General features: G+C 39.0%; 1 protein-coding gene across 4 annotated transcripts in view; it reads left to right on the forward strand.

Moving 5' to 3' along the window:
- The window catches only part of PRKG1 (protein kinase cGMP-dependent 1), a 1407171-nt gene that overhangs the window by 1225237 nt on the left and 156706 nt on the right, over window positions 1-25228 (forward strand). For 3 of the 4 annotated variants that reach the window (XM_005904632.2, XM_005904631.3, XM_070363677.1), the window contains exon 8: window positions 5319-5384. In XM_005904632.2, the coding sequence (XP_005904694.1) occupies window positions 5319-5384 (66 nt within the window). Of the gene's footprint in view, window positions 1-321; window positions 479-5318; window positions 5385-25228 lie in introns of those variants that run through there. The other variant, XM_070363678.1, reaches the window with a different exon arrangement.

A 25228-nucleotide genomic window follows, 5' to 3' on the forward strand; every position in this document is an offset into this window, starting at 1 on the left:
ATAGTAAGATTGCCCTTGATTTTGAGATGAATAGGATTTATTTTGTCCTAAATGTAACTATGGATGCTGCCTGAAGCACTTGACTGAGAATGAAGGGCTCTGACCCACAGTTGCCTTAAGTTCATGAGCTATTGGAGAAGTGTCAATTTCTGTCAAGGCTGGCACCGAGGGAATGCCAGGACTCTGATGACAGCAGTCACATTGCTCTAGAGCTGAAAAGGGAGAGCTCCTGCTGGCACAGTTAGTTACTTTGCATGAACTACATTCTGCTTTGGCCTCACACACTCTGTGTTTGTTCTCAGAGATATATCAATGCACTATAGAGTTTCCTAGCGGCCATGAGACACAAGAGAATTGCTTCTGAAAGAGAAGAGTCAATGTAAACTCTTGCTATGGATTATTCAGATACTGACAGTGACTCTACACTGGGATACAGCGATGATGAAGATTCCAGTGATGAAGTTCAAAGACTATCCGAGTCAGTGCACAGAAAACTGTATTTGCAACTATTTGGGGATGATTGTTCATGCTCTATGATTTCATTGAAAGGAATTTCTAACTCCTCCAAAAATGCTTAAGAAAAGAACACTACTAAACCTCACAGCTTTGTTCATTAATCAGTAGCAAGTTTGTGTAATATCTATTAATCTGCCGAATAGTAGCTACTTCTGCAGTTGTTCATAGTTATTGTCATGCTGAAATAAACTAATATACAAGTACAGAAATAAATGAATATGAGATTTTTATTTTTAAATTCAACATGCATGCTGCTGCTGCTACTGCTGCTAAGTCACGTCAGTCATGTCTGACTTCGTGCAAGTTAGACCTAGACTATTAGGTAGATACACGTGCCTTTACTTCTATATAAAGAAGTATGCTGTGTTCAGAGGCTATGTGTGTTTGTGAAAGTTTTAAGTATGTTAGATATTATCTTATAATTTTGTTTATAAAATTCTCTTGTGGCCAATGTATTTTCAAAGTCTCATGTATTAGTCTATTAGAAATTATCAAATAGCCTGATATGCCAAAAAGTAAAACTGAAAGAATGCTCAGTTGTTTTTTTTTTAAGTCACACCATCTCCCTCTTTCTTCTTTCTTTCCCCCTGTCTCCTTTTCTGCATGTCTAAGCTAGTATTACATGAAGCCTCTGAGACACTGGTAGATGTTCTGTGTGAAACCAGTATCATAACAGCTATGTATGGACAGATATAAGTTTCATAAAGACATGGAGCTATTAGGAGCTTTCTGTTATATGAGTATTTAATATTTCATATCTCAGTCCAAAGGATATTTGCTTTTACTTTAGTCCTTGGTCCAATAAAGGAAATAAGCACACATAGTAAATCACAGTATTGGCTTATATTCTTTTCTTATCAGAAGTTTCTATAATATCTCATAAAATAGGGGATGAATATGTGTCAATACTATGTCAGATGGCATTTTTCTCTCATAGGGATGGCATTTCCAGACACCTGCATAGACAAGCATGGTGGCATTAAACATTTATCTCAATAGTAAAAATTCAATAATAGTGTAATGGCAACAGGAATTTGGCATTGAATGGACTTGGCATTGAATGATTTTCTATTGTTATAAAACATTGTTATAAAGCAGCATAGCAGGGTTAAGACGTAACTACAGATAGGAGTTCTAATAACATGAGAATCAAACTGGTTTATTGATTTAGCTTTGCAGTTGGGCACCCATTAACGTATTAATGCTGCTTTATTAATAATTAAATATAATTTTATAATGATGGACAGAGAGTCATGAGTGCTTACTGCTTAGATGTCATCCTAAGCATTAGAATGAATTTAGGATAGTTGTTAATTTAAAATCTTATAGCAGAGGGTATAGGTAGTGAACTGATGATAAAAGAACATGTACTTTGGGACCAGACAGTTCTTTGTTCAAATTCCAGGACAGCAACTCATTAGCTATGTCTGTTTTTTGGTGTATTACATATATCCCCATGTGTAAATTTCAGGTAAAATACCCTCTGTTATATGTATTAACTGAGATTTGTGCAAATTATTTAATATGTTTCCTGATATTTCTTGTTCAGTCACTAAGTTGTATCTGACTCTTTTGCAACCCCCTGGACTGTAGCCCACTAGGCTCCTCTGTCCATGAGATTTTCCAGGCAAGAATACTGGAGTGGGTTGCCATTTCCTTCCCCAGGGGATCTTCCTGACCCAGGTATCAAACCCACATCATCTGCATTTGAGGTAGATTCTTTACCACTGAGCCAGACAATAAATAGCAAATGTTATAACAAACTCTTTAATATGCTGTGTTGTTGGTCACCCATGTTACACATCTTTTTTTTTTTTTTTTGATACATGTCACATTACTAGGTGCTGAGCCTGACTATAGGCTATAACTTTACACATTTTCCTTTTTAAAAATAAAATATTTTCAGTTTCTATCAACTATGTCACTCTTGATCTTTGATTTTTCATCATTTGCATTTTAAAATATATATATATTTTCTTTCTGTTGCAAGGAAATAGCATCCATTTTTGAAAGTATACACAATTCAGACCAGATAACATGATAAAAATTTTTAATGTTGGACATTTGTGATGAAAGCATACTTTAAAATTTATATACACAGGAGACATTGTTCAAAATAAAGTGTTACTTTGTATATGTCATAGTTTTAAACACTGTGGACAATTTTAAGTTGTTAAGGTAGAAGCATATTTCAGCTAAAATTAGTTTTCTATAAAGCCGTGGTGGATTTTTTAAAAAACACACTGGCAGCTATTTGTAGTAACATAGGCTGCTGTGAGCGTCTCCTAAGCAGTTACTCATGCAGTTTATGAGCCACCTCATGGCCATTATTGACGATTTGTCTGTTTTGTCCACTTTACCAAAAATTCACACTCAAAAGTAATAGTGGACTCTCAAGTATACTATCTATCTCTATGGAATAGGAAAAGCTCACTTTGTTCTTGGGCAATAATCTTTCATAGAGCACCAGCCGGCACCTCCACAAGGACAGACATGATGGCATTGGTGAATGGGAAACCTTGGAAGTAATGAATGGCAGAACCATTGCTTTCTGTGTGTTGGGCATTGTGATAAACTTATCTTTATTGCATTTAAGATCATTAAATTGGCACTGTTATCCTTCTCACTTTTATAGACAAGAAAACTGAGGATTTCACCTCGTTTTGTAAAACCAAGACAGTGTTACTCCAAAGCCTGAACTCTATTCTTCCCAAGAGTTCAAGATTCCTGGACCATATACTTACTAACCACCTCTTATGCAGGCCATTCAGGATAAAATTGGGAGCAAAACTGGCCATTGACCCTGCCCTCATAACATTTAGTGAAAGGAGGTTAGAAACATGGACTAAGTGACCATGCAAATAGATGTATAAATTGTAAACTGTGACAAGTACTTGTATGGAGAGCTACCTAGGGCCATGAGAACAGACAAACAAGGAACCAATCTAGTGAATTCAGCATGGCATCACTGAGCCAGGGGCATCTGGACCGAGATCTAAAGGAGAAACAGTTGTGAACTGGTCAAGGAGCTGGAGAGGAAGTTCCTAGGCTTAGGGAACGTGTGGTAAGAACTCATGACAAGAAGGAAATGAAGTGTTCAGTCATTGGGAGGAGACCAGTTTAGATAGAAGGTAGAGGATGTTGGGGAGACACTGGGAAGATCACAATGAGAATTGAAGAGACTGTAATAGAAATTTGAGAATCAGAAGAGAACTTTGTATGGTATGCAGATTACAAATATACAAATTTCAATAGGTTTTTTCTTTAGTAGCAATAACCAATAAAAAACAGAAATGCAAAAGCAATGCCATAAGAGAAACTGATGATATAAAAGCCTGAAGAATACTTTTCTGTAAAAATGCCAGAGCCCAAGTGAAAAAGATTAAGAAAGATTAAGACATAATACTCTATCTGAACAAGTAGACATGCCATGCTCTTGCAGAGAAAATTAATATCATCAGAATGTCTTTCTTCTGAAATCAATGTAAAAATGTGATACAACTTTACTAGCATCCCATTGTTGGTTTCTTCAGAAGTGGAAAGTGATTTTAAAGTCTGTATTAAATATGAATGCTTGAGAATACCATCAGGGTATTTCTGGAAAAGAATTTTGGTAAGGAGAAACTGCTTTCCCAAATAGTAATAGTTACTACAAAGCAACTGCAGTCGTTAACAGCATGATACAGCAACAGTGAAAGAGATCAATGAAAAAATTACAGTTCAGGTGTATGTGTGAGAACTTTGTGTGTTTTGAAAAAATAAAATACACTGGGAACATCTTTATTTTCAAAACTTTAAAAGCCTGATATTAGAAACATATACTGTTCCAACTGTGATTTTTAGAAGATGTTATTAAGACCATAGTATTTCCTATGTAATATCTCTGTAATGTATTTCAAATGTATATGTATCATTAATTAGATTAGCTTAGACATTTTACCTTTCTAGGAAACAGAGTATATTTTCAAGTATAACTTAATGTTTCCATGACAGTGGTACAATTACATTTTTAGTAGCTCAAAATGTGAATGTTAACTTACCAAATCCACCTTTGACCACTGGATAAGGAGAGCAGATTTTTAAATGTTTAAGAAGTTGATAGATACTGCTGCAGAGCCAATTAGATGCTTTAAAGCGACAGTACATACACATTTCAATCAGAGTGATTAAGATTTGTTGAACATTCTTGAAGAACCTACAAACTCTGGTACAGGTGAGTAACTGTTTAAGTTGCCAAAAGTTTAGCCACATAAGTTCAGGGTCTTTAAAGCATGGAATTGATTAAAATAGATCCATAATTCTCAAGGTAATAATGATAAATTCATACACAAATGGATTAGGTACTTAAGTTTCTAGAATTATATCTGCAGATCTTTTCTAAAGTTTACCTATTCGTCTTCATTCATGTCTTTATCATCATCTGGTCAACTCATTAACTCTCCAGATACGATAGGGAATGGCGACACAAAATTTTGTTTCATTTGTGTAAGTGAAACTTTTAAGTTTGAAAATTATAACTTTCGGAGAAGGCAACGGCACCCCACTCCAGTACTCTTGCCTGGAAAATCCCATGGACGGAGGAGCCTGGTGGGCTGCTGGATTGTAATTGTAAAATCTGTGTTATTAATAACAAGAGTTATGTGGTTTCTCAGGACAAAGTAATTTGAAACGTGAACAAATCTTAAACCTAAAAGAGGAAAAATCAGAAGAGTGTAATTTAATGTCTTGAATTAATTACAATGAACACTTTTCTTTGTTTTTAAAGGGTGCTTTACTTGAACTGCTCTCTCTTTTTTATACAGGGAAGATGTGAGAACAGCGAATGTAATTGCGGCAGAAGCTGTAACCTGCCTTGTAATCGACAGAGAGTAAGTACTTTGCTTTCTTATGCATATTACACACTCGTATCAGTGACACACATAAGTTCCTGGGATGAGACATCACTTCATGGAGCTATTAATACTTGTTTATATCTTTTTATTGAAAATGAGTTTTATATTTGATTCTCATTCCCTGTTATTCTTGGAAGTGGTTCACTCTGCCATTCTAGCTTTGTGATTTTTAATAAGGTACTTAAACCACCATGAACTTCACCTCAGTTAGCTCATTTGTGAACTGGGGATAATGCAACATCATGTTGTGAGCATTGATGAGAACATGTGAGAAAATCATCTGTCCAAGTGGTCTTTACCCAGGAGACTCTCAACCAGTGCTATTGGTGTAAATTTTTAGAAAATAATGACTATTAGTACTTTCAATATACTTTATAATTTATAAAATATTTATAGTATATTATAATAATTATAAAATAGTATATATTTATACACTACACATTTGTGGTTATTATTGTTACTAGGAAATGGACTATTACTTGAGCACATTTTAGTTTTCTCCTCTATTCTTCCATGCTCAGATTCCTAAAATAGAAGTATTTAGGAAAACATTTTTGGAGAAAGCATCAGTCCTAGACATAGGCATATTTAGAGCCATTCCAAGTTTGTTCGGCGACACGTCCGCCTGTTCCTTCTCTGTTTTCTTCCTTGCTAGTCTCATTGCCTGAATGCTTTATTGTTTAGACTAAAATGTCAGATTATTTTATTGACTCTCCGAGAGCCTGAATAAAATGCTCCACTACCTGGATGCAGGCCTCCAAACATTTTCTCATTGCTGTGTTTGTGGATACATTATCACAAAAGCCAAGTGCCTGACGGGGGAGAAGAACTGTAAAGCATCCATTTTAGTGGAGCCATTACAGCTGGAATAGGCTGTGTCAGTGTGGAATGAAAGTGAGTGGCAGATATGATCAGAATGATGGAGTTGAATGTTGAGCTCAGGGGACTCTGGATGAAGAGAAATCCCACTTGATTTACAGATCTTACTTTTGCATGCCCCTCTGTGCTGGATCGATGGAACCAGAGGGCATCATTGCAGGATGATAGCCACGCTCGTGTGTGTGTGTGTGTGCTCAGTCACTTCAGTTGTGTCCAACTCGTGACCCTATGAACTGTAGCCCACAAGGCTCCTCAGTCCATGGGATTCTCCAGGCAAGTTTACTGGAGTGGGTTGCCATGCCCTTCTCCACATGATGTCTAAGCTGCTGATGCTAAGTCGCGTTAGTTGTGTCCGACTCTGTGAAACCCCATAGACGGCAGCCCACCAAGCTCCCCCGTCCCTGGGATTCTCCAGGCAAGAACACTGGAGTGGGTTGCCATTTCCTTCTCCGATGCATGAAAGTGAAAAATGAAAGTGAAGTCACTCAGTTGTGTCTGACTCTTAGCAACCCCATGGACTGCAGCCTACCAGGCTCCTCTGTCCGTGGGATTTTCCAGGCAAGAGTATTGGAGTGGGTGCCATTGCCTTCTCCGAGATGATGTCTATACCCACGAATATTTCTGAAATAGATACTCTTCCTCTGGTTCCCAGAAACAATAACTACCTATTCATTCCTTCTTTCATTTGATTAATGTCTTTTTGAGGCTTTATCACATACAAGACATTGTTAGGTTCTGTAAAGAGAATTAAAGGAGCAGTACAGATTCTGGTTTGGGGGTAACTTCTAGTAGAGGAACTGTGGCATTTACACAAATAACCATCATGCAAAGCAGAATGTAAGAAGGGTCCAGAGCCCACATCTGTGGGAGTTGACAACTTCTGGGGAGAATCAGAGAAGTCTTCATGAAATAAATGGTTTCATTAGGTAGATCTATAAGCATAGGAGCAGCAAGAGAAATAGAGTGAATAGCATCAGCAGTACTCAGAGTAGAGCTATAAGCCATTTCAGCTGACTAAAGTAAGGCTGTATTAAGGTAGTTGGAGGACAAAGTGTGACAAATAAGTTCACAAACATGTTGGGGCTGGTTCAACAAGATCACCAAATGGTGGATAAGGGTAACTCTGACAATTCTATGCAGCAAAATAGTGTCAATCACTAAGACACTGAGAAGGCTATATGAGATGAATTAAAGGGAGAAGATACAGACAGAATATCTGGTTGCTGCTGCTGCTGCTAAGTCACTTCAGTCGTGTCCGACTCTGTGTGACCCCATAGATGGCAGCCCACCAGGCTCCCCCTGTCCCTGGGATTCTCCAGGCAAGAACACTGGAGTGGGTTGCCATGTCCTTCTCCAATGCATGAAAATGAAAAGTGAAAGGGAAGTCGCTCAGTCATGTCCGACTCTTAGCGACCCCATGGACTGCAGCCTACCAGGCTCCTCCGTCCATGGGATTTTCCAGGCAAGAGTACTGTAGTGGGGTGCCATTGCCTTCTCCGGAATATCTGGTTAGCAGACTGTAAATCTAAGTGGTCATCATGAGATCATTATAGGCATGTGTTAAGAATAAAGACATAAACCCAGAGGGCTGAGACTTGCCTGAATGTAAAGGATAAAAAAGAAATTTAGAAGATCTAGGAGGAGTGTAGAAAAAGAATTAGTTTGGGAAGCATAAGAATTATTCAATAAAAATATCATGAATTTGACATACAAGTTTGACACTCAGGAACAGGTGCCTCGCAGGAGGTAGAAAATGGGGGACAAGAATGCTTGTTAGAGTTAACATAAAATTAACCTAAAAATTGCTTACATAGAGTTAACAACTGAAGCCATAAAACTGGATGGAATTGCATGAAAGAATAGAAAAGATTAAAAGACCAAGTTTAGAATTCGGGAAAATTCTTACATGTAAAATTGAGGCAGAGGAAGAAAACCAGTGATAAAACTGCAATGTCAGCAACTAGAACAGTGTAGGAAACCTCAGATACCGAGAGAAGATTTCAAGGGAAAAAGGATAATCAGCAGAAGTAAATACAAGTGAGGAACTGAGAGGCATGAATATATAGAGAAAAGGGCAAAAAATTTAGCAACCTGGGAGAAAAATATCTAATAAAACAGTGAAAGTGGAATGCAGATTGCAAAGAGTGAGTCGGTACTGAGGATGTGAGAGCATTGAGACCAAAGGATTTTTTTTTTTTTTCTTTCAAGAAACTAGGCTAAACAAAGAAAAAAGAGAGAAGGGAGGGCACATGAGACACTAGTGAGGTCTTGGAGAGTTTCCTTGTGATGCTTCTACACAAACCTTGAGGAGGATGGCTTCCCAGGCAGTCCAGTGGTTAAGATGTTGTGTTTGCTTGATTGGGAAACTTAAGATCCCACATGCCATGGTGGCCAAGTTAAAAAAGAAAAAAAAGAGGCAGGGCGGAGGTTGGGGGTGACACTTGATAGAAATGTGTCCACAGGGGAGGAAATTGTGAGCAAACAGGGAAAGAGAAATTGGAAAAACATGTTTTTGGTTTTTTTTTAATGTTCTGAAGATAGTGAAAAAGAGAATAGGTAGAAAATTTGTAGAGATGTAAACAAGGAAAGTTATGGTAATTTGAATGGCCTTAATCTTCCCTCTAAAGCACAAGGGAATCTGATGAGGGAAGAATGACAGTGAGGCTGAGCGTTTGCCTGCTGATTGAGGATGGATGGGTATTTCTATCAGTTTATGTATCTACTTTCCTTTGTAATGATTCTACCTGGAAGATGGGATGTTTAACAGAAAAGGAAACTGAAGTCCATAACATTTTAATAACTTGTTAAGGCTTTGTGGTTAATATTCAAGCCCAGATTAATCAAGCCATGGAAACAAACTATTGGGACACTGAGAGTTATCTAATGTAGGTTCTTCAGTTCTGTTGACTGAGATCCCAGGAGATGAAGGAGCATCAAGTAGCATCACATACATACTTTTGCCCATATCCATTTTCTTTTTCAAACCTACTCATATATAGTGTGCAGTGAGGAGTGTATGGACTTGGTCAAATAGAGTCCAAAGCTCAACACTTGAATCTTTACTACACCATGTTATGACAATATGGGCAATTCAATTTTAAGTCTTAGTTTTCCTATCTGAAAAGTGGGAGATGCCTAAATTATAAAATTGTTTCGAAGATCAAACAATTTAATATATGTCAAGGTCCCCACACAGCACAAGATATGTAGTGAGTGCTCAATCAGTGTGCCTCTTCCTCTTCTTAGAGAAGGTACTGGAATCTCCTGGATTTAGTAGTTTTTTCTTTCTGCTCAGCGTAAGTTTATCTTCAGAAGTGTATACAGAGAACATACTTTGAGGGAGGTCTAGCTTAAAACATAGAGAGAAGATGGCTTGAGTCTAGGGCTCAAGAAGTGCATTTCTATGCTCTTATCAGAGGAGTTGGGATTCCCACCAAATGTTGAATCCCAGCTTAAAAAAGAAATTAAACTGTAACTGAAGGATCTTGTCATAATCCTGCTGCTAGTACCTAATTTATGGCCAATTAAGGGAGCACCAGGGCTTCACCCATGCAAACAGATGGCGAGCATTAGAACTACCAACACATGGAGCTTCTTTCACAAATTTACAACTGAGGTACCATGTTATGTAAGCCAGTGATTATGCTTTATTATTCCAGAGGGAGAGCAAAAGAACATCATTGTAACTAATCACGCATGTGGGAAATTAAAAAAAAAAAAAAGAGTTCACGGACAAACTAGAAAGTGATAAACAGATACATGTTGTTCTCAAGAAGCATTCTCTGAGGACTGGTTTCTTACATTATTTTCATAATTATGTGCAGTGACTCTAAAATTCATGAAAATTGACATAAAGAAATTTGAATCTAACAGAACAATCTATTTCCATTAATAACATTCTTGAATACATAAAAGACAACTAAGTATATTTAGAATATCTTATTTTAGAATCCATGAAGAGAAATAAATGTGAACATAAGTATATCTTTGTGTCCCATAATCAGTTATGCAATCCACTTCTTCATCTGTGTGGTAAGTTATTAGTGAAGTTAGGAGTTTATGTAAGATGACATTTTTTGATACATTGAGATCACTGAATATTTACTAGTAATTTTCTTACTGTTTTTAACAAAGAGTCATATATTTTCCCCCAGAAAATTAAAATCTAAGCATCTCAACTGTATCCCTCATTTACTGTATAACTCCAAGATGCAGCCAATTGGTTATGAAAGTTGAAACGTTTTCATGCTCGTTGGTAAACAGCAATGGTATGAACTCCCTTTGTGTTTCTCCCACCCCTTTGCTCCATGGTCCTCTGCTTCACCCAGCCAGGAATCTCCAGACCTATCCTTGATCCAACAACTAGAAAAGGGTATTTGGCATATACCAGGACCAGTATCCATGGAGATGGAAATGGCAACCGACTCCAGGATTCTTGCCCAGAGAATCCTGTGGATGGAGGAGCCTGGTGGGCTGCTGTCCATAGGGTCAAACACAGTCAGACACAACTGAAGCGACTTAGCATGCATGCATGCATTGGAGAGGAGAAGGCAATGGCACCCCACTCCAGTACTCTTGCCTAGAAAATCCTATGGACGGAGGAGCCTGGTGGGCTGCCGTCTATGGGGTCAAACAGAGTCAGACACAACTGAAGCAACTTAGCATGTGTGCATGCATTGGAGAAGGAAATGGCAACCCACTCTAGTACCCTTGCCTGGAGAATCCCAGGGACAGAAGAGCCTGGTGTGCTGCCATCTATGGCGTTGCAAAGAGTCAGACACGACTGAAGCGACTTGGCAGCAGCAGCAACAGGACCAGTATCCATCCTGATCTATCAATTCCTGTGTCATAAGACTTGTCCCAAGACCTATACAAAATATAGGAGCAAATAGGTTACCAAGAAAGATTGGACATAGAGAAAAAGTCACTGGAATTGTTAGGCTGAAGACTATTTCTCAACACCAAAACTGGAGCTAGGTATTAAAACTGAGATTAGAGCCAGACTAGGAAATTTTTATGTTTAATCATTACAAAAGATAAAGATGAATGCCTGTTTCAGTATCAGTTACTTGGGCTACTGAGATGAGCAAGACATAAGTTCAGTATAGGTCTGAAAACTGAGTATATAGGGCAAACTCAATTATATTAAATTTTTGGTTGTTATTCCTTTATCGGTGCTGGTAGCAAAACCTCCTCTCTGTTTATGCATCCTGTCCTCCACAGGTAGCCTCTTTAGCCACACCTGCATCAGTTTCCAATGATAGCGCTTCTGATCCGAGCCTCGACCAGATCTACTCTTGCTTGTGGTGGGTTGGTGCCTCCCTCCATTCCCTGTTTGCTATTGCTATTCAGTGTCAACTCCAAGTTGAAGGCAAAATAAACAAAAATACTGAATCTATGCTCTGGGCTCTGTAGAATAAGCAATGGACCTGTCAGGCAGGAGTCAAGGAAGCCTTCCATACCAGGACCTAGGATGTCAGAAGAGATGCAAAAAGATGACAAAATAGTAGTTATTCAACTTCTCTCAGGAAGGGTGCTATTGATGTTTCTGACAAGCAGCTTGGTGAAGGGTGAGACTCACTAAGGCTCATGCTCAAGGAGGAACAGAGGATCACAGAACTTCCCCACAAAAATGATGGGTTAGTTAAGTGCACGAGATTTATTCTGAGTGGGGTATGTAAATATGAAGCCTTAGCTCCATGACTTAAACCAAGGATAGGATAAGCTTTTCTATAAAAGGTCAGATAGTCAATATTTCACACTTTGTAGGCCAAATGACCTTTGTTGCATCTACCCAATTCTACCATTGTAATGCAAAAGCAATCAAAGACAATAAGTAAATGAACATGTCTTTGTTTCAATAAAGGTGTATGGATGATGGAATTTGAATTTCATTGTTTTTAGAGGTCAAGAAGTATTCTTCATCTTTTGAAACTTTCTTGTTCCTGCCACTTAAAAATGCACAAATTATTCTCAGCTCATGGCCATACAAGAAACAGTCAATGGGCTGAATCTGACCTGTGAGCTGTAGTTTGCTAACCCCTAACTTACTTAACCAACATAAAAAATTGATTGCTGCCTCCAGTGGCCCTGTTCTGATCTTCCTCCAGGCTCTGCTCAACCTATCTTTTAAATGAAGCAAAATCGTAAAGAATACTGGTTTGAAGTGTGTTCCGCTGTTGGTCTTCCCAGTGCCATCTGCCAGCTTGCTTTCCTCTCTCTGACACCCTTTACCTCTAGTTTCCTCATCACATTACTCTTCTACAGGCACTCCTCTTTCCCATTACACTCCCCACCCCTGCCACACACACAGGCTTTCTTCTTTATCTTTTTGGTTAAACCACATGGCATGCAGGATCTTAGTTCCCCCACCAGGAACTGAACTTGTGCCCCACTACAGTGAAAGAGCCCAATCACTGGACTGCAGGAAAGCCCTGGTCCCTGTTCTTCTTAATTTCTCTCTTTCAATCTCAAGGACTTCACTTCAGGCTTTGTATTAATTTGAGTAGTAGCTACGTAGAGATGAAGATGATGATGGTCTATGGGTTACTTACATTTGAATGACTTACCCCTGAAGACTGAAAAATCACAAAAATCCAGAAGGTTTTAGAATTTCAGGTGTCATGGAGAGAGAGGGGGAGAACCGTATGGAAAGATTTGATGACAGTAGAATCTTTCCAGCACTGTTCTTACCCTACTGTTCTCGCCAGGCCGGTCTCATGAAGGCCCACGCATCCAGTGGCATGTGCCCCACCTATGTCTTCTGTTTCCTTCTATGTATCTGTTATCTTTATGTATCTACCAGTCTTTGTCCACATGGTAAGACTGTGGGAACTCCAGATACCGTACAGCGTGTAGTCACACTACTTAACTGATAGGGGGATGAATTTAAAATTTTTCAGAGCCTCAGCATGTCCCACAGTCTAAATGGATTTTACTTTGGTGCATTTTCTAGAATGAAATCCGGGGTGATGTGAGGATATTTGCAGGATGAACACGAGAAGACAAATGTACTTTGCTAGAATGTGATCATTCAGTTGTGATCATTTGGGCTTGTCTTCTTTATGGAGCTATTATTGATTGGTGTGCTTTACAAAAAAATATTTATTAAGCAGGAGAGATACAATCCAGAAGCTTGAAAGAGAGTCATTACACTGGTTTATTTTAATAATGGAAGTTGAATTACAGCATGCCCTGAGCAAGCCTGATCTAACTGCAAAATAAGCACATAGCTACTGGAAAACGGTCATATCCAGAGGTAGTATTAATGGTTTAAACTCACGGAAAGAGGTGAATGGGACTGCTTTTCATCACATATGCGTGTTGTAGTACTTTAAAATTGTACACCCTCCTCCTCTTGCAAGTAGTTATAGAAATTATATACAGCATTACTGACTAGAGAACTCACTGAGAAGGCCTGGTCTATATTTGAGGAGTTTTGAGGCAAATGTATAAATGTGACAGTACTTATTTCTATTCCTATTGTACAGATAATTTCCACCTCTAATTTGTTGAGTCCCAAACACACTGAGCTTCTATCAGTATTCTTTGGTAAATTTGACTCTATTCAAAGTAAAAGAAGTTCAATGTCATTAGTATGTTGGTAGGTCATTAGTTAAAACTTAGCAGTTTTATGTTTAAAAATTCTTATTAAAAGTGTTTTAGATATTGATCAAGTTAGTCAAAAGGTCATAGCAGAAATTCAGGATACAGAAAGTACAAGGAATGATTTGGGAGAATGGCATTGAAACATGTATAATATCATACAAGAAATGAATCGCCAGTCTAGGTTCAATGCAGGATACAGGTTGCTTGGGGCTGGGGCACTGGGATGACCCAGAGGGATGGTATGGGGAGGGAGGTGGGAGGGGGGTTCAGGATTGGGAACACGTGTACACCTGTGGCAGATTCATGTTGATGTATGGCAAAACCAATACAATATTGTAAAGTAATTAGCCCCCAATTAAAATAAATAAATTTAAATTAAAAAAATAAATAAAATGATCTTGGATGCTAAAAAAAAAAAAAAAAAAAAAAACCAGAAAGTACAAGGAATTGTCACAGACCTCAGGCCATTAAGAGACGATTCAAGAAAAACATTTTCCTTCCCCCATCCTTCTCTCCACCCTCTACCTTGCTCTGCTGAGACTAAGAACTAGACCTTGTTATGGAGAGTTGTTCATGGAACTGGATAATATTGGCATTTTGAATCAGAGAGTTGGTTTTGGTGGAGGGCTGTCCTGTGCACTGTAGAATGTTTAGTGGCATCTTGACCTCTACTCACTAAATACAAGTTAACATTCCCTGAAAACCCCACGGTGACAACAGAAAGTGTCCCAAGATATTTCCAAGTGTCCCTCAGGGGGAAATCACCCTTGCGGGGAAGGACACAGCCGTGCTGGCTAGATGGCAGTAACGTGCTCTGATGCCATGGCAGTAGAACTTATGCCAGAGGTGTTCCAGAGAAGGCTGCTCATACCAGGGAAACTACGCGAGGGGAGGTGTGCTGGGGAAGCTGCTGGCTGCTTGGTATTGCTGAACTCCAAGTACTGTAGTAGCCATACCCTGGAGAAGGTTGTACAAAATCCGAGCAATCTGACTGGAGCCAGGAAGCAAATCGCTTTATTCTTGCCATATCTCCCCAGTGGCAAAGTTTCAGTGCAAGTTGGCAAAGAAAAAAATTTAATGACCCAATCCACTTTTTATAGAGCAGTTAAAAAGGGCGAATTTAGAACTGAAAACCAATAAATAAATCAATAACCAGTACAGATTACAAGCTAAATCCTATTTCAAGGTCCAGAGCCATAAATAGCAAAATCTTTGTCTCAGTTCAGTTCAGTGCAGTTCAATCACTCTGTCGTGTCCAACTCTTTGCGACCCCACGGACTACAGCAAGCCAGGCCTCCTTGTCCATCACCATCTCCCGGAGTTTACCCAAACTCATGTCCATTGACTCGGTGATGCCATCCAACATTCTCATCCTCTGTTGTCGCCTTCTCCTCCCACCTTTAATCTTTCCCAGCATCAGGTCTTTTCAAATGAGTCAGCTCTTTGCATTAGGTGGCCAAAGTATTGGAATTTCAGCTTCAACATCAGTCCTTCCAATGAACACTCAGGACTTATCTCCTTTAGGATGGACTAGTTGCATCGCCTCTCAGTCCAAGGGACTCTCAAGAGTCTTCTCCAACATCACAGTTCAAAAGCATCCATTCTTCAGCACTCAGATTTCTTTATAGTCCAACTCTCACATCCATATATGACTACTGGAAAAACCATAGCCTTGACTAGACGGACCTTTGTTGGCAAAGTAATGTCTCTGATTTTTAATATGCTGTCTAGGTTGGTCAGTTTTCAATCCAATCCCAAAGAAAGGCAATGCCAAAGAATGCTCAAACTACCGCACAATTGCACTCATCTCACACGCTAGTAAAGTCATTCTCAAAATTCTCCGAGTCAGGCTTCAGCAATATGTGAACCATGAACTTCCTGATGTTCAAGCTGGTTTTAGAAAAGGCAGAGGAACCAGAGATCAAATTGCCAACATAGGCTGGATCATCGAAAAAGCAAGAGAGTTCCAGAAAAACATCTATTTCTGCTTTATTGACAATGCCAAAGCCTTTGACTGTGTGGATCACAATAAACTGTGGAAAATTCTGAAAGAGATGGAAATACCAGACCACCTGACCTGCCTCTTGAGAAATCTGTATGCAGGTCAGGAAGCAACAGTTAGAACTAGACATGGAACAACAGACTGGTTCCAAATAGGAAAAGGAGTGTGTCAAGGCTGTATATTGTCACCCTGTTTATTTAACTTATATGCAGAGTACATCATGAGAAGTGCTGGACTGGAAGAAACATAAGCTGGAATCAAGATTGCCGGGAGAAATATCAGTAACCTCAGATATGCCTATGACACCACCCTTATGGCAGAAAGTGAAGAGGAACTAAAAAGCCTCTTGATGAAAGTAAAAGTGGAGAGTGAAAAAGTTGGCTTAAAACTCAGCATTCGGAAAACTAAGATCATGGCATCCAGTCCCATCACTTCATGGGAAATAGATGGAGAAACAGTGGAAACAGTGTCAGACTTTATTTTCTGGGCTCCAAAATCACTGAAGATGGTGACTGCAGCCATGAAATTAAAAGACGCTTACTCCTTGGAAGGAAAGTTATGACCGACCTAGATAGCATATTCAAAAGCAGAGACATTACTTTGCCAACACAGGTTCGTCTAGTCAAGACTATGGTTTTTCCTGGAGTCACTTATGGATGTGAGAGTTGGACTGTGAAGGCTGAGCGCCGAAGAATTGATGCTTTTGAACTGTGGTGTTGGAGAAGACTCTTGAGAGTCCCTTGGACTGCAAGGAGATCCAACCAGTCCATTCTGAAGGAGATCAGCCCTGAGATTTCTTTGGAAGGAATGATGCTAAAGCTGAAACTCCAGTACTTTGGCCACCTCATGTGAAGAGTTGACTCATTGGAAAAGACCCTGATGTTGGGAGGGATTGGGGGCAGGAGGAGAAGGGGACAACAGAGGATGAGATGGCTGGATGGCATCACTGACTCGATGGACATGAGTCTGGGTGAACTCCGGGAGTTGGTGATGGACAGGGAGGCCTGGCGTGCTGCGATTCATGGGGTCACAAAGAGGCGGACACGACTGAGCGACTGAACTGAACTAGATTGGTTATTACTTTCCTGCCAAGGAGTAAGTGTCTTAATTTCATGAATGGAATCTTTTAAAGGAGGTCACCATTATCTTCACTACCTCCATCACAGTTTCAGTTCAGTTCAGTTCAGTTCTGTAGTTCCCTTCTCCTCCTACCCTCAATACCTCCCAGCATCAGGATCTTTTCCAGTGAGTCAACTCTTCGCATGAGGTGGCCAAGTGTTGGAATTTCAGCCTTAACATCAGTCCTTCCAAAGAGCACCCAGGACTGGTCTCCTTTAGGATGGACTGGTTGGATTTCCTTGCAGTCCAAGGGACTCGGAAGAGTCTTCTCTAACACCACAGTTCAAAAGCATCAATTCTTCGGCGCTCAGCCTTCTTCACAGTCCAACTCTCACCTCCATACATGACCACTGGAAAAACCATAGCCTTGATTAGACGGACCTTTGTTGGCAAAGTAATGTCTCTGCTTTTCAATATGCTATCTAGGTTGGTCTTAACTTGCCTTCCAAGCAGTAAGTATCTTTTAATTTCATGGCTGCAATCACCATCTGCAGTGATTTTGGAGCTCCAAAAAATAAAATCTGACACTGTTTCCATTGTTTCCAAATCTATTTCCCATGAAGTGATGGGACCGGATGCCACGATCTTATTTTTCTGAATGTTGAACTTTAAGCCAACTTTTTCACTCTCCTCTTTCACTTTCATCAAGAGGCTTTTTAGTTCCTCTTCACTTTCTGCCATAAAGGTGGTGTCATCTGCATATCTGAGGTTATTGATATTTCTCCGAGCAATCTTGATTCCAGCTTGCACATCTTCCGGCCCAGTGTTTCTCATGACCTACTCTGCATATACGTTAAATAAGCAGGTTGACAATATGCAGCCTTGACGTACTCCTTTTCCTGTTTGGAACCAGTCTGCTGTTCCATGTCCAGTTCTAACTGTTTCTTCCTGACCTGCATACAGATTTCTCAAGAAGCAGGTCAGGTGGTCTGGGATTCCCATCTCTTTCAGAATTTCCCACAGTTTATTGTGATCCACACAGTCAAAGGCTTTGGCATTGTCAATAAAGCAGAAATAGATGTTTTTCTGGAACTCTCTTGCTTTTTCGATGATCCAGCCTATGTTGGCAATTTGATCTCTGGTTCCTCTGCCTTTTCTAAAACCAGCTTGAACATCAGGAAGTTCATGGTTCACATATTGCTGAAGCCTGACTTGGAGAATTTTGAGCATTACTTTACTAGCGTGTGAGATGAGTGCAATTGTGCGGTATGGTAGTTTGAACATTCTTTGGCATTGCCTTTCTTTGGGATTGGAATGAAAACTGACCTTTTCCAGTCCTGTGGCCACTGCTGTTTTCCAAATTTGCTGGCATATTGAGTGCAGCACTTTCACAGCATCATCTTTCAGGATTTGAAATAGCTCAACTGGAAATCCATCACCTCCACTAGCTTTGTTCATAGTGATGCTTTCTAAGGCCCACTTGACTTCACATTCCAGGATGTCTGGCTCTAGGTCAGTGATCACACCATCGTGATTATCTGGGTCGTGAATATCTTTTTTGTACAGTTTTTCTGTGTATTCTTGCCACCTCTTCTTAATATCTTCTGCTTCTGTTAGGTCTGTACCATTTCTCTCCTTTATCGAGCCCATCTTTGCATGAAATGTTCCTTTGGTATCTCTAATTTTCTTGAAGAGATCTCTAGTCTTTCCCATTCTCTTGTTTTCCTCTATTTCTTTGCATTGATAGCTGAGGAAGGCTTTCTTATCTCTCCTTGCTATTCTTTGGAATTCTGCATTCAAAGGGAATATCTTTCCTTTTCTCCTTTGCCTTTTGATTCTCTTCTTTTCACAGCTATTTGTAAGGCCTCCTCAGACAGTCATAGTTTGGCCCCAGGGAGGGAACACAGCTGCACCCATCAATAGAAAATTGGATTAAAGACTTACTGACCATGGCTCCGCCCATCAGAACAAGACAGAGTCCCCCCGCCCCAGTCAGTCTCTCTCATCAGGAATCTTCCATAAGCCTCTTACCCTTATCCATCAGAGGGCATACAGACTGAAAACCACAATCACGGAAAACTTAGCAGTCTAATCACATGGACCACAGCCTTCTCTAACTCAATGAAACTATCAGCCTTACCATATAGTACCACCCAAGACGGACGGGTAATGGTGGAGAGTTCTGACAAAATGTGGTCCACTGGAGAAGGGAATGGCAAACCACTTCAGTATTCTTGCCTTGAGAACCCCATGAACAGTATGAAAAGTCTTTGTCTGCTTGGAGTAATTCCTGATCAACACAAGTGCATTAAAAACCATGAGAAATTGCCATTTCAGTATGGGAAAAATAAAAATGGCAGGGGGGGAGGGGGAACTAAATCGGGAGAAATGTGTTATGCCTCTAGCATCTGAAAGGACTTATAGGACAAAGGGATATGTGAGTTGTCTAAAGTTTGAATAGGGATTTTACAAGTAAGAAAGGAGGGTAAATATAGCTCCTGTGAAAGGAAGGGCAGACACAAATATGAGGAATTTGAAAATGTTATTGTACAGTAAAAAGTGAAATATACCAAGACAAGAGGATTTATGTGTCAAGGAACTGAACAGTGAACTAGGCAGGTGGTTGCCTGGAAGATACAGTTAGAAAGAGATGAGGGCAGATAATAAAGAAATATCCTAATAATCTCAAACTAAAGGTATATGATTTATCCTCTGGGCAATAAGGAACCATCAGAAGACAGCTGCTACTACAGTTTGTCAATATTTGCTTTTGAAGGAAAGGAATAGAAGATCGATTCCAATGGGATGAACTCAAACAGGGAAACTAATAGGAGACTAAGGCAACAGTCCTAGGGGTTGCTCACTAGAGTTTAAGAGTCTAAATTTAAATCTAATTTGGGGTGTGTGTGTGTGTGTGTGTTAGTTGCTCAGTCATGTCCAGCTCTCAGTGCCATGGACTGTAGCCTGCCAGGCTCCTCTGTCCATGGAATTCTCCAGGCAAGAATACTGGAGTGGGTAGACATTCCCTTCTCCAGGGGATCTTCCCAACCCAGGGACAAAATCCAAGTCTCCTGCATTACAGGTGGATTCTTTACCATCTGAGCCATCAGGGGAGCCTTAAAGCAGATTTCGGGGAATAATTAAATGTGAGATGTTAACAAAAAAACTGTTTCTGCCTTGGGAGACTTGGCACATGTCTATAATAGATCAAAAGTATGAAAGACAGAACAGGTTCAGATGAACTGTATTGGTTAAGGATATAACTTCAGACTGTCAAAACGGTATTCAGATATTCAGACGGAGAAGTCCATTGACAGAAATGAGTTGTTTTCTTTTTTACTGACAATCAGATGATAAAATGGATAGTGATAGTGGGTTTCACCGTGTATCAGTTTTAAAATACCACAATCACAGCTTTGGTCTTGTTAATTACAACTGTTTTATTTTACACCAAGGAGTAAATAATTCCTTTTTCCCCGTTAATTCTTAAAACCTTTCTATATTTCTGAGGCTTGCATTTTTTTTCCATTGAATGTTTTAAGAACTGTTATTCAGAGACTCAGCCTTGTCTTTGGAATTCATAAGCCAGTTGTGTGAATGAATAAGAAAAATCTGTGAAAACTTTTAATTTAAAAAAATCAATCTTAATTTCTTCAATTATAAAGGGAAGAGTTGAAATTTCATATTTGAATTCTCTTTATACGTTTTCTGTGTAGAGTTTTGGCTATTAATTTGGGAAAGGGATTATAGTGCTTCTGGTGCTCTTAAAGATAAAGCAGGGAGGAAGATGCCAGGATCAGTTTCTGAGAGAAGCTTAACAATCACTTTAAAAATCAATAGTGTAATTACTAGGCTTGAAAGCTGAATTCTGCTTCAGATATTCCCATTGCTTTTTTGTGGAGTTTAGTGGTTTTGCTTACTTTAGTAGGCACACTTCCTGGTGAGACTGTTATTACAGGCCCAGCTGGGTCATAAAGATCTAAAACTTTCCTTTTCTTTTCAATACGCCTGCAGTTGGTACTTATTTTGAAACTCACAGCATAGACACATGAATTGGATTAGCATCAGCCCCAATAACACTGAAATTTTATTCCCAGACTAAGCTTTGATTACAAAGAAGAACTTTGCAGAATTTACTAGTTTGGATGAAGTGTAATGGTCATATTATGCACCACCTGGCTACAATCATGTAATTGAACTAATATCAAAACAAAAATCAGAATGCAAAGACAAATCATGATTTGGTAGGTAATAAAGATGATGTCCTCCCTTGATGAATGAAAGATAGTGTATTTTCATCTAGATGAGAAATCTAATTGGGTGAGTGAAAAATTTTATTTATTGTGTTGCACTCGCAGGGTTGTTTTTTTCCTTTTTCTTTGTCTTGTTTTTACCTTTTTATATAGTTGGTGTCAGGTGATTATAAGCTTATTAGTTGCTCCCTAAGAAAAATTAGAAAGCACAGAAAAATATAAATATAATCCCACCATTCAAAGGTAATTACTGTTAATATTTCAGTGAAAAGTGAAAATGTTAGTTGCTCAGTCGTGTCCAACTCTTTGTGACCCTAGGGACTGTAGCCTGCCAGGTTCCTCTATCCATGGGATTTTCCAGATAAGAATACTGGAGTAGGTTGCCATTTCCTTCTCCAGGGGATCTTCCCAACCCAGGATCGACCCTGGATCTGCCTCATTGCAGGCATACTCTTTACCATCTGAGTTACCAGGCAAGCCCCAGTATTTCAGTTAATTACCTTAAATAGTGACATCACACTGCCTAATTTTTTTCCTACTTTGTCCACGTACAGGGGTAGAATAAATAGTACTTGCTTACACACAGGTAGATATACAGATAGACAAATTTACCCTGTCGTTTATTGAATATATGTGTCAATCACGGAGCTAGTTGGGACAGATAGATAGCCTGATGAAAAGGTATACACATATTTACATATGTACATACATAATTACTGTCACAGCAAACATGAAAAGAATACTTTTTATCTTCCATTTTAATGTTACACTTGGCTCTAGAGAGTTAAAGTATCATATCACAATGCAACATGGCTTATAAGTAGAGAAGGAGGATCCTCTCTGCAAGGGCCATTGCATCATGCTGCTTTACCATATTGTATTAGTTATTTGTTGTTCAGTTGCTAAATCATGTCCGACTCTTTGTGACCTATTGACGGTAGCACACCAGACTCATGTTTAATAAAAATATCTCATGAGCAGAAGTTGAGTCTTAAAACTGGCCATATAAGCCCATTTTAATTTTCAGTTTTGTGAAGAATTCTTTGCATGTATCTTTTTTCCCCCTTAGAATAATTTCCTTGAGGAGCTACTCAGCAGTAGAATTACTGATTCAAAGTAAATATGTATTTTTATTTTTGTTTATTTGTAAATGTTTTGTTGAAGTATAGTTGATTTACAATATTACAAGTTTCAGATATACAGTATAGTGATTCAATATTTCTATAGATTATACTCCATTTAAGATTATCACAGCTGTATATTACATCTTTATATCTTATTTATTTTATACCTAGTAGTTTGTACCTCTTAATCTCCTTCCACTACCTTGCCCCTCCTCCTACCTTCTTCCCATTGGTAACCAGTACTCTGTTCTCTGTATCTGTGAGTCTGTTTCTGTTTCGCTATATTGTTTGTTTTATTTTTTTAGATTCCACGTATGAGTGAAATCATACAGTATTTGTCCTTCAATGTCTGACTCACTTCACTAAGCGTAATACCCTCCCGGTCTTCAAGAACACCTCTGATCATCTGATTCAGAGGAAAGTAAATATAGTTTCTGGAGATGTTTCTCGACTGAAACTCAGAGGCCAGGTTGATGTTAAGGATTATATAATTACAGGTTATATTCTGATCCCTTAGAGTTGGGTAGCACACTGGCCCTGAGTTGGTTGCAATTATAAAATCTGAATTAAAGTTTAGGCTATAGTTATAATTCTCCTGCAGTCAACACTGACCCGACTGCATTTGTAGTACTGAGCTCAATGCTGAGTGCCAGAGTTTAGAAAGATATTAACACATTGAATGCAACCAAAATGGTGGTGGTGGGTAGGGGTGGTGGTCCAGATGAGCTGTATGACAATCATGAGATAGGAAGGAAAAAAATCACCATCCAGGTCCTTGCATGTTGTTGCAAATGATAGCATTTCAGTTTGGGGTTTTTTATGGCTGAGTGATATTTCATTGTGTATATATACTATCCATTCATCTGTTGATGGACTGTTATGTTGCTTCCGCATCTTAGCTATCATAAATAATGCTTCTATGAACATTCAGGTGCATATATCTTTTCCAATTAGTGATTATTTTTTTAATTTTGGCAAATACCAAGAAGTTAAATTACTGAATCACATGGCAGTTCCAGCTTTATTTGTTTGAGGAATAGCCATACTGTTTTCCATAGCGACTACATCAATTTACAATCCCACCAATAGTGTACAAGGTTTTCTTTTTTCCACATCCTCCAGCACTTGTTATTTGTTGCCTTTTGTTTGTTTGTTTTGTTTTTTGTTTATTTTTAATATAAATTTATTTATTTTAATTGGAGGCTAATTACTTTACAGTATTGTAGTGGTTTTGCCATACATTGACATGAATCTGCCATGGGTGTATATGTGTTCCCCATCCTGAACTCCCCCACCCACCTCCCTCCCCATCCCATCCCTCTGGGTCATCCCAGTGCACCAGCCCCGAGCACCCTGTCTCATGCATTGAACCCAGACTGGGGATCCGTTTCACATATGATAATATACATGTTTCAATGCCATTCTCCCAAATCATCCCACCCTCACCCTCTCCCACAGAGTCCAAAAGCCACATCCTCCAACACTTGTTATTTGTTGCCATTTTGATAATAATCTTTCTGACAGATGTGAGGTGATATCTCATTGTGGTTTTGATTTGCATTTCTGTGATGACTAGCCATGTTGAGCATCTTTTCATGTGCCTGATGGCCATCTGCATATCTTCTTTGGGAAAATATCTATTCATGTCTTCTGCCCATTTTTAATTAGTTTTTTTTTTTTTGATACTGATTACTATGAGCTCATTCTGTATTTTGAATTTGTTGTTCAGTTGCTAAGTCATGTCTGACCTTTTTGTGATTCCATGAACTGCAGCATGTCAGGCTTCCCTGTCCTTCACTATCTCCCAGAATTTGCTCTAATTCATGTCCATTGAGTTGGTGATGCTGTCTCATCATCTCATCCTCTGCTGCCTTCTTCCCCTTTTGCCTTCAATCCTTCCCTGGATCCAGTTCTTTTCCAGTGAGTCAGCTCTTCCCATCAGGTGGCCAGAATATTGAAGCTTTGTCTTCAGCATCAGTCCTTTGAATGAATATTCAGGGTTGATTTCCTTTAGGATTGATTGGTTTGATCTCCTTATCAGATACATCATTAACAGATATCATTTGTAAATATTGTCTCCCATCCAAATGGCTTGTCTTCTCATTTTGTCAGTGGTTTTCTTTGTTGTGCAAAAGCTTTCAAGTTTATCTAGGTGCCTCTTATTTATTTTTCTTTTCTTTTTCCCTTTCCTGAGTACACAGATCCAAAAAATATTGCTAAGACTTATGTCAAGAATAATACTGCCTATGTTTTACTTTAGGAGTTTTATGATTTTCAGTTTTAAATTTGAAATTTTAATTCATCTGGGTTTATTATATGAGGAATAATAAAATGTTTTGATTTCACTTTTACATGTAGCTGTCCAGTTTTCTCAGCACCACTGATTGAAGGGACTGTATTTCTATATTGTGTATTTCTGCCTTCAAATAATACACATATTTTTAAATTGTTATCTAGAACCATTTTGCAGTTTACTCTGCAGTGGCAAGGTATGAGAACTTCTGTTACCCTGAAACCTGACCAGCATGATTTTTTGGTTGAAATAATCTTAAAAGACATGATGGTACAGATCAGGCCAGGGCATGAAACATGTCACCATTCAAGAAGAGTTAGTTTGACATATATTCTTTTCTTATAATTGATACATGGAGCTTAAAGTGGACTCAGTCATGTCCGACTCTTTACAATCCCATGGACTGTAGCCTACCAGGCTCTTCCATCCATGGGATTTTCCAGGCAAGAATACTGGAGTGGGCTGCCATTTCCTTCTCCAGGAGATCTTCCTGACCCAGGGATTGAACCCGGGTCTCCCACATTGTAGGCAGACGCTTTACCATCTGACCCACCAGTGAAGTCTTAGTTATTGACAATTTAAAGCTTGAAAGATAGTTCATT

Source organism: Bos mutus, chromosome 26, assembly GCF_027580195.1.
Source record: "Bos mutus isolate GX-2022 chromosome 26, NWIPB_WYAK_1.1, whole genome shotgun sequence".
Classification (NCBI taxonomy): Eukaryota; Metazoa; Chordata; class Mammalia; order Artiodactyla; family Bovidae; genus Bos; species Bos mutus.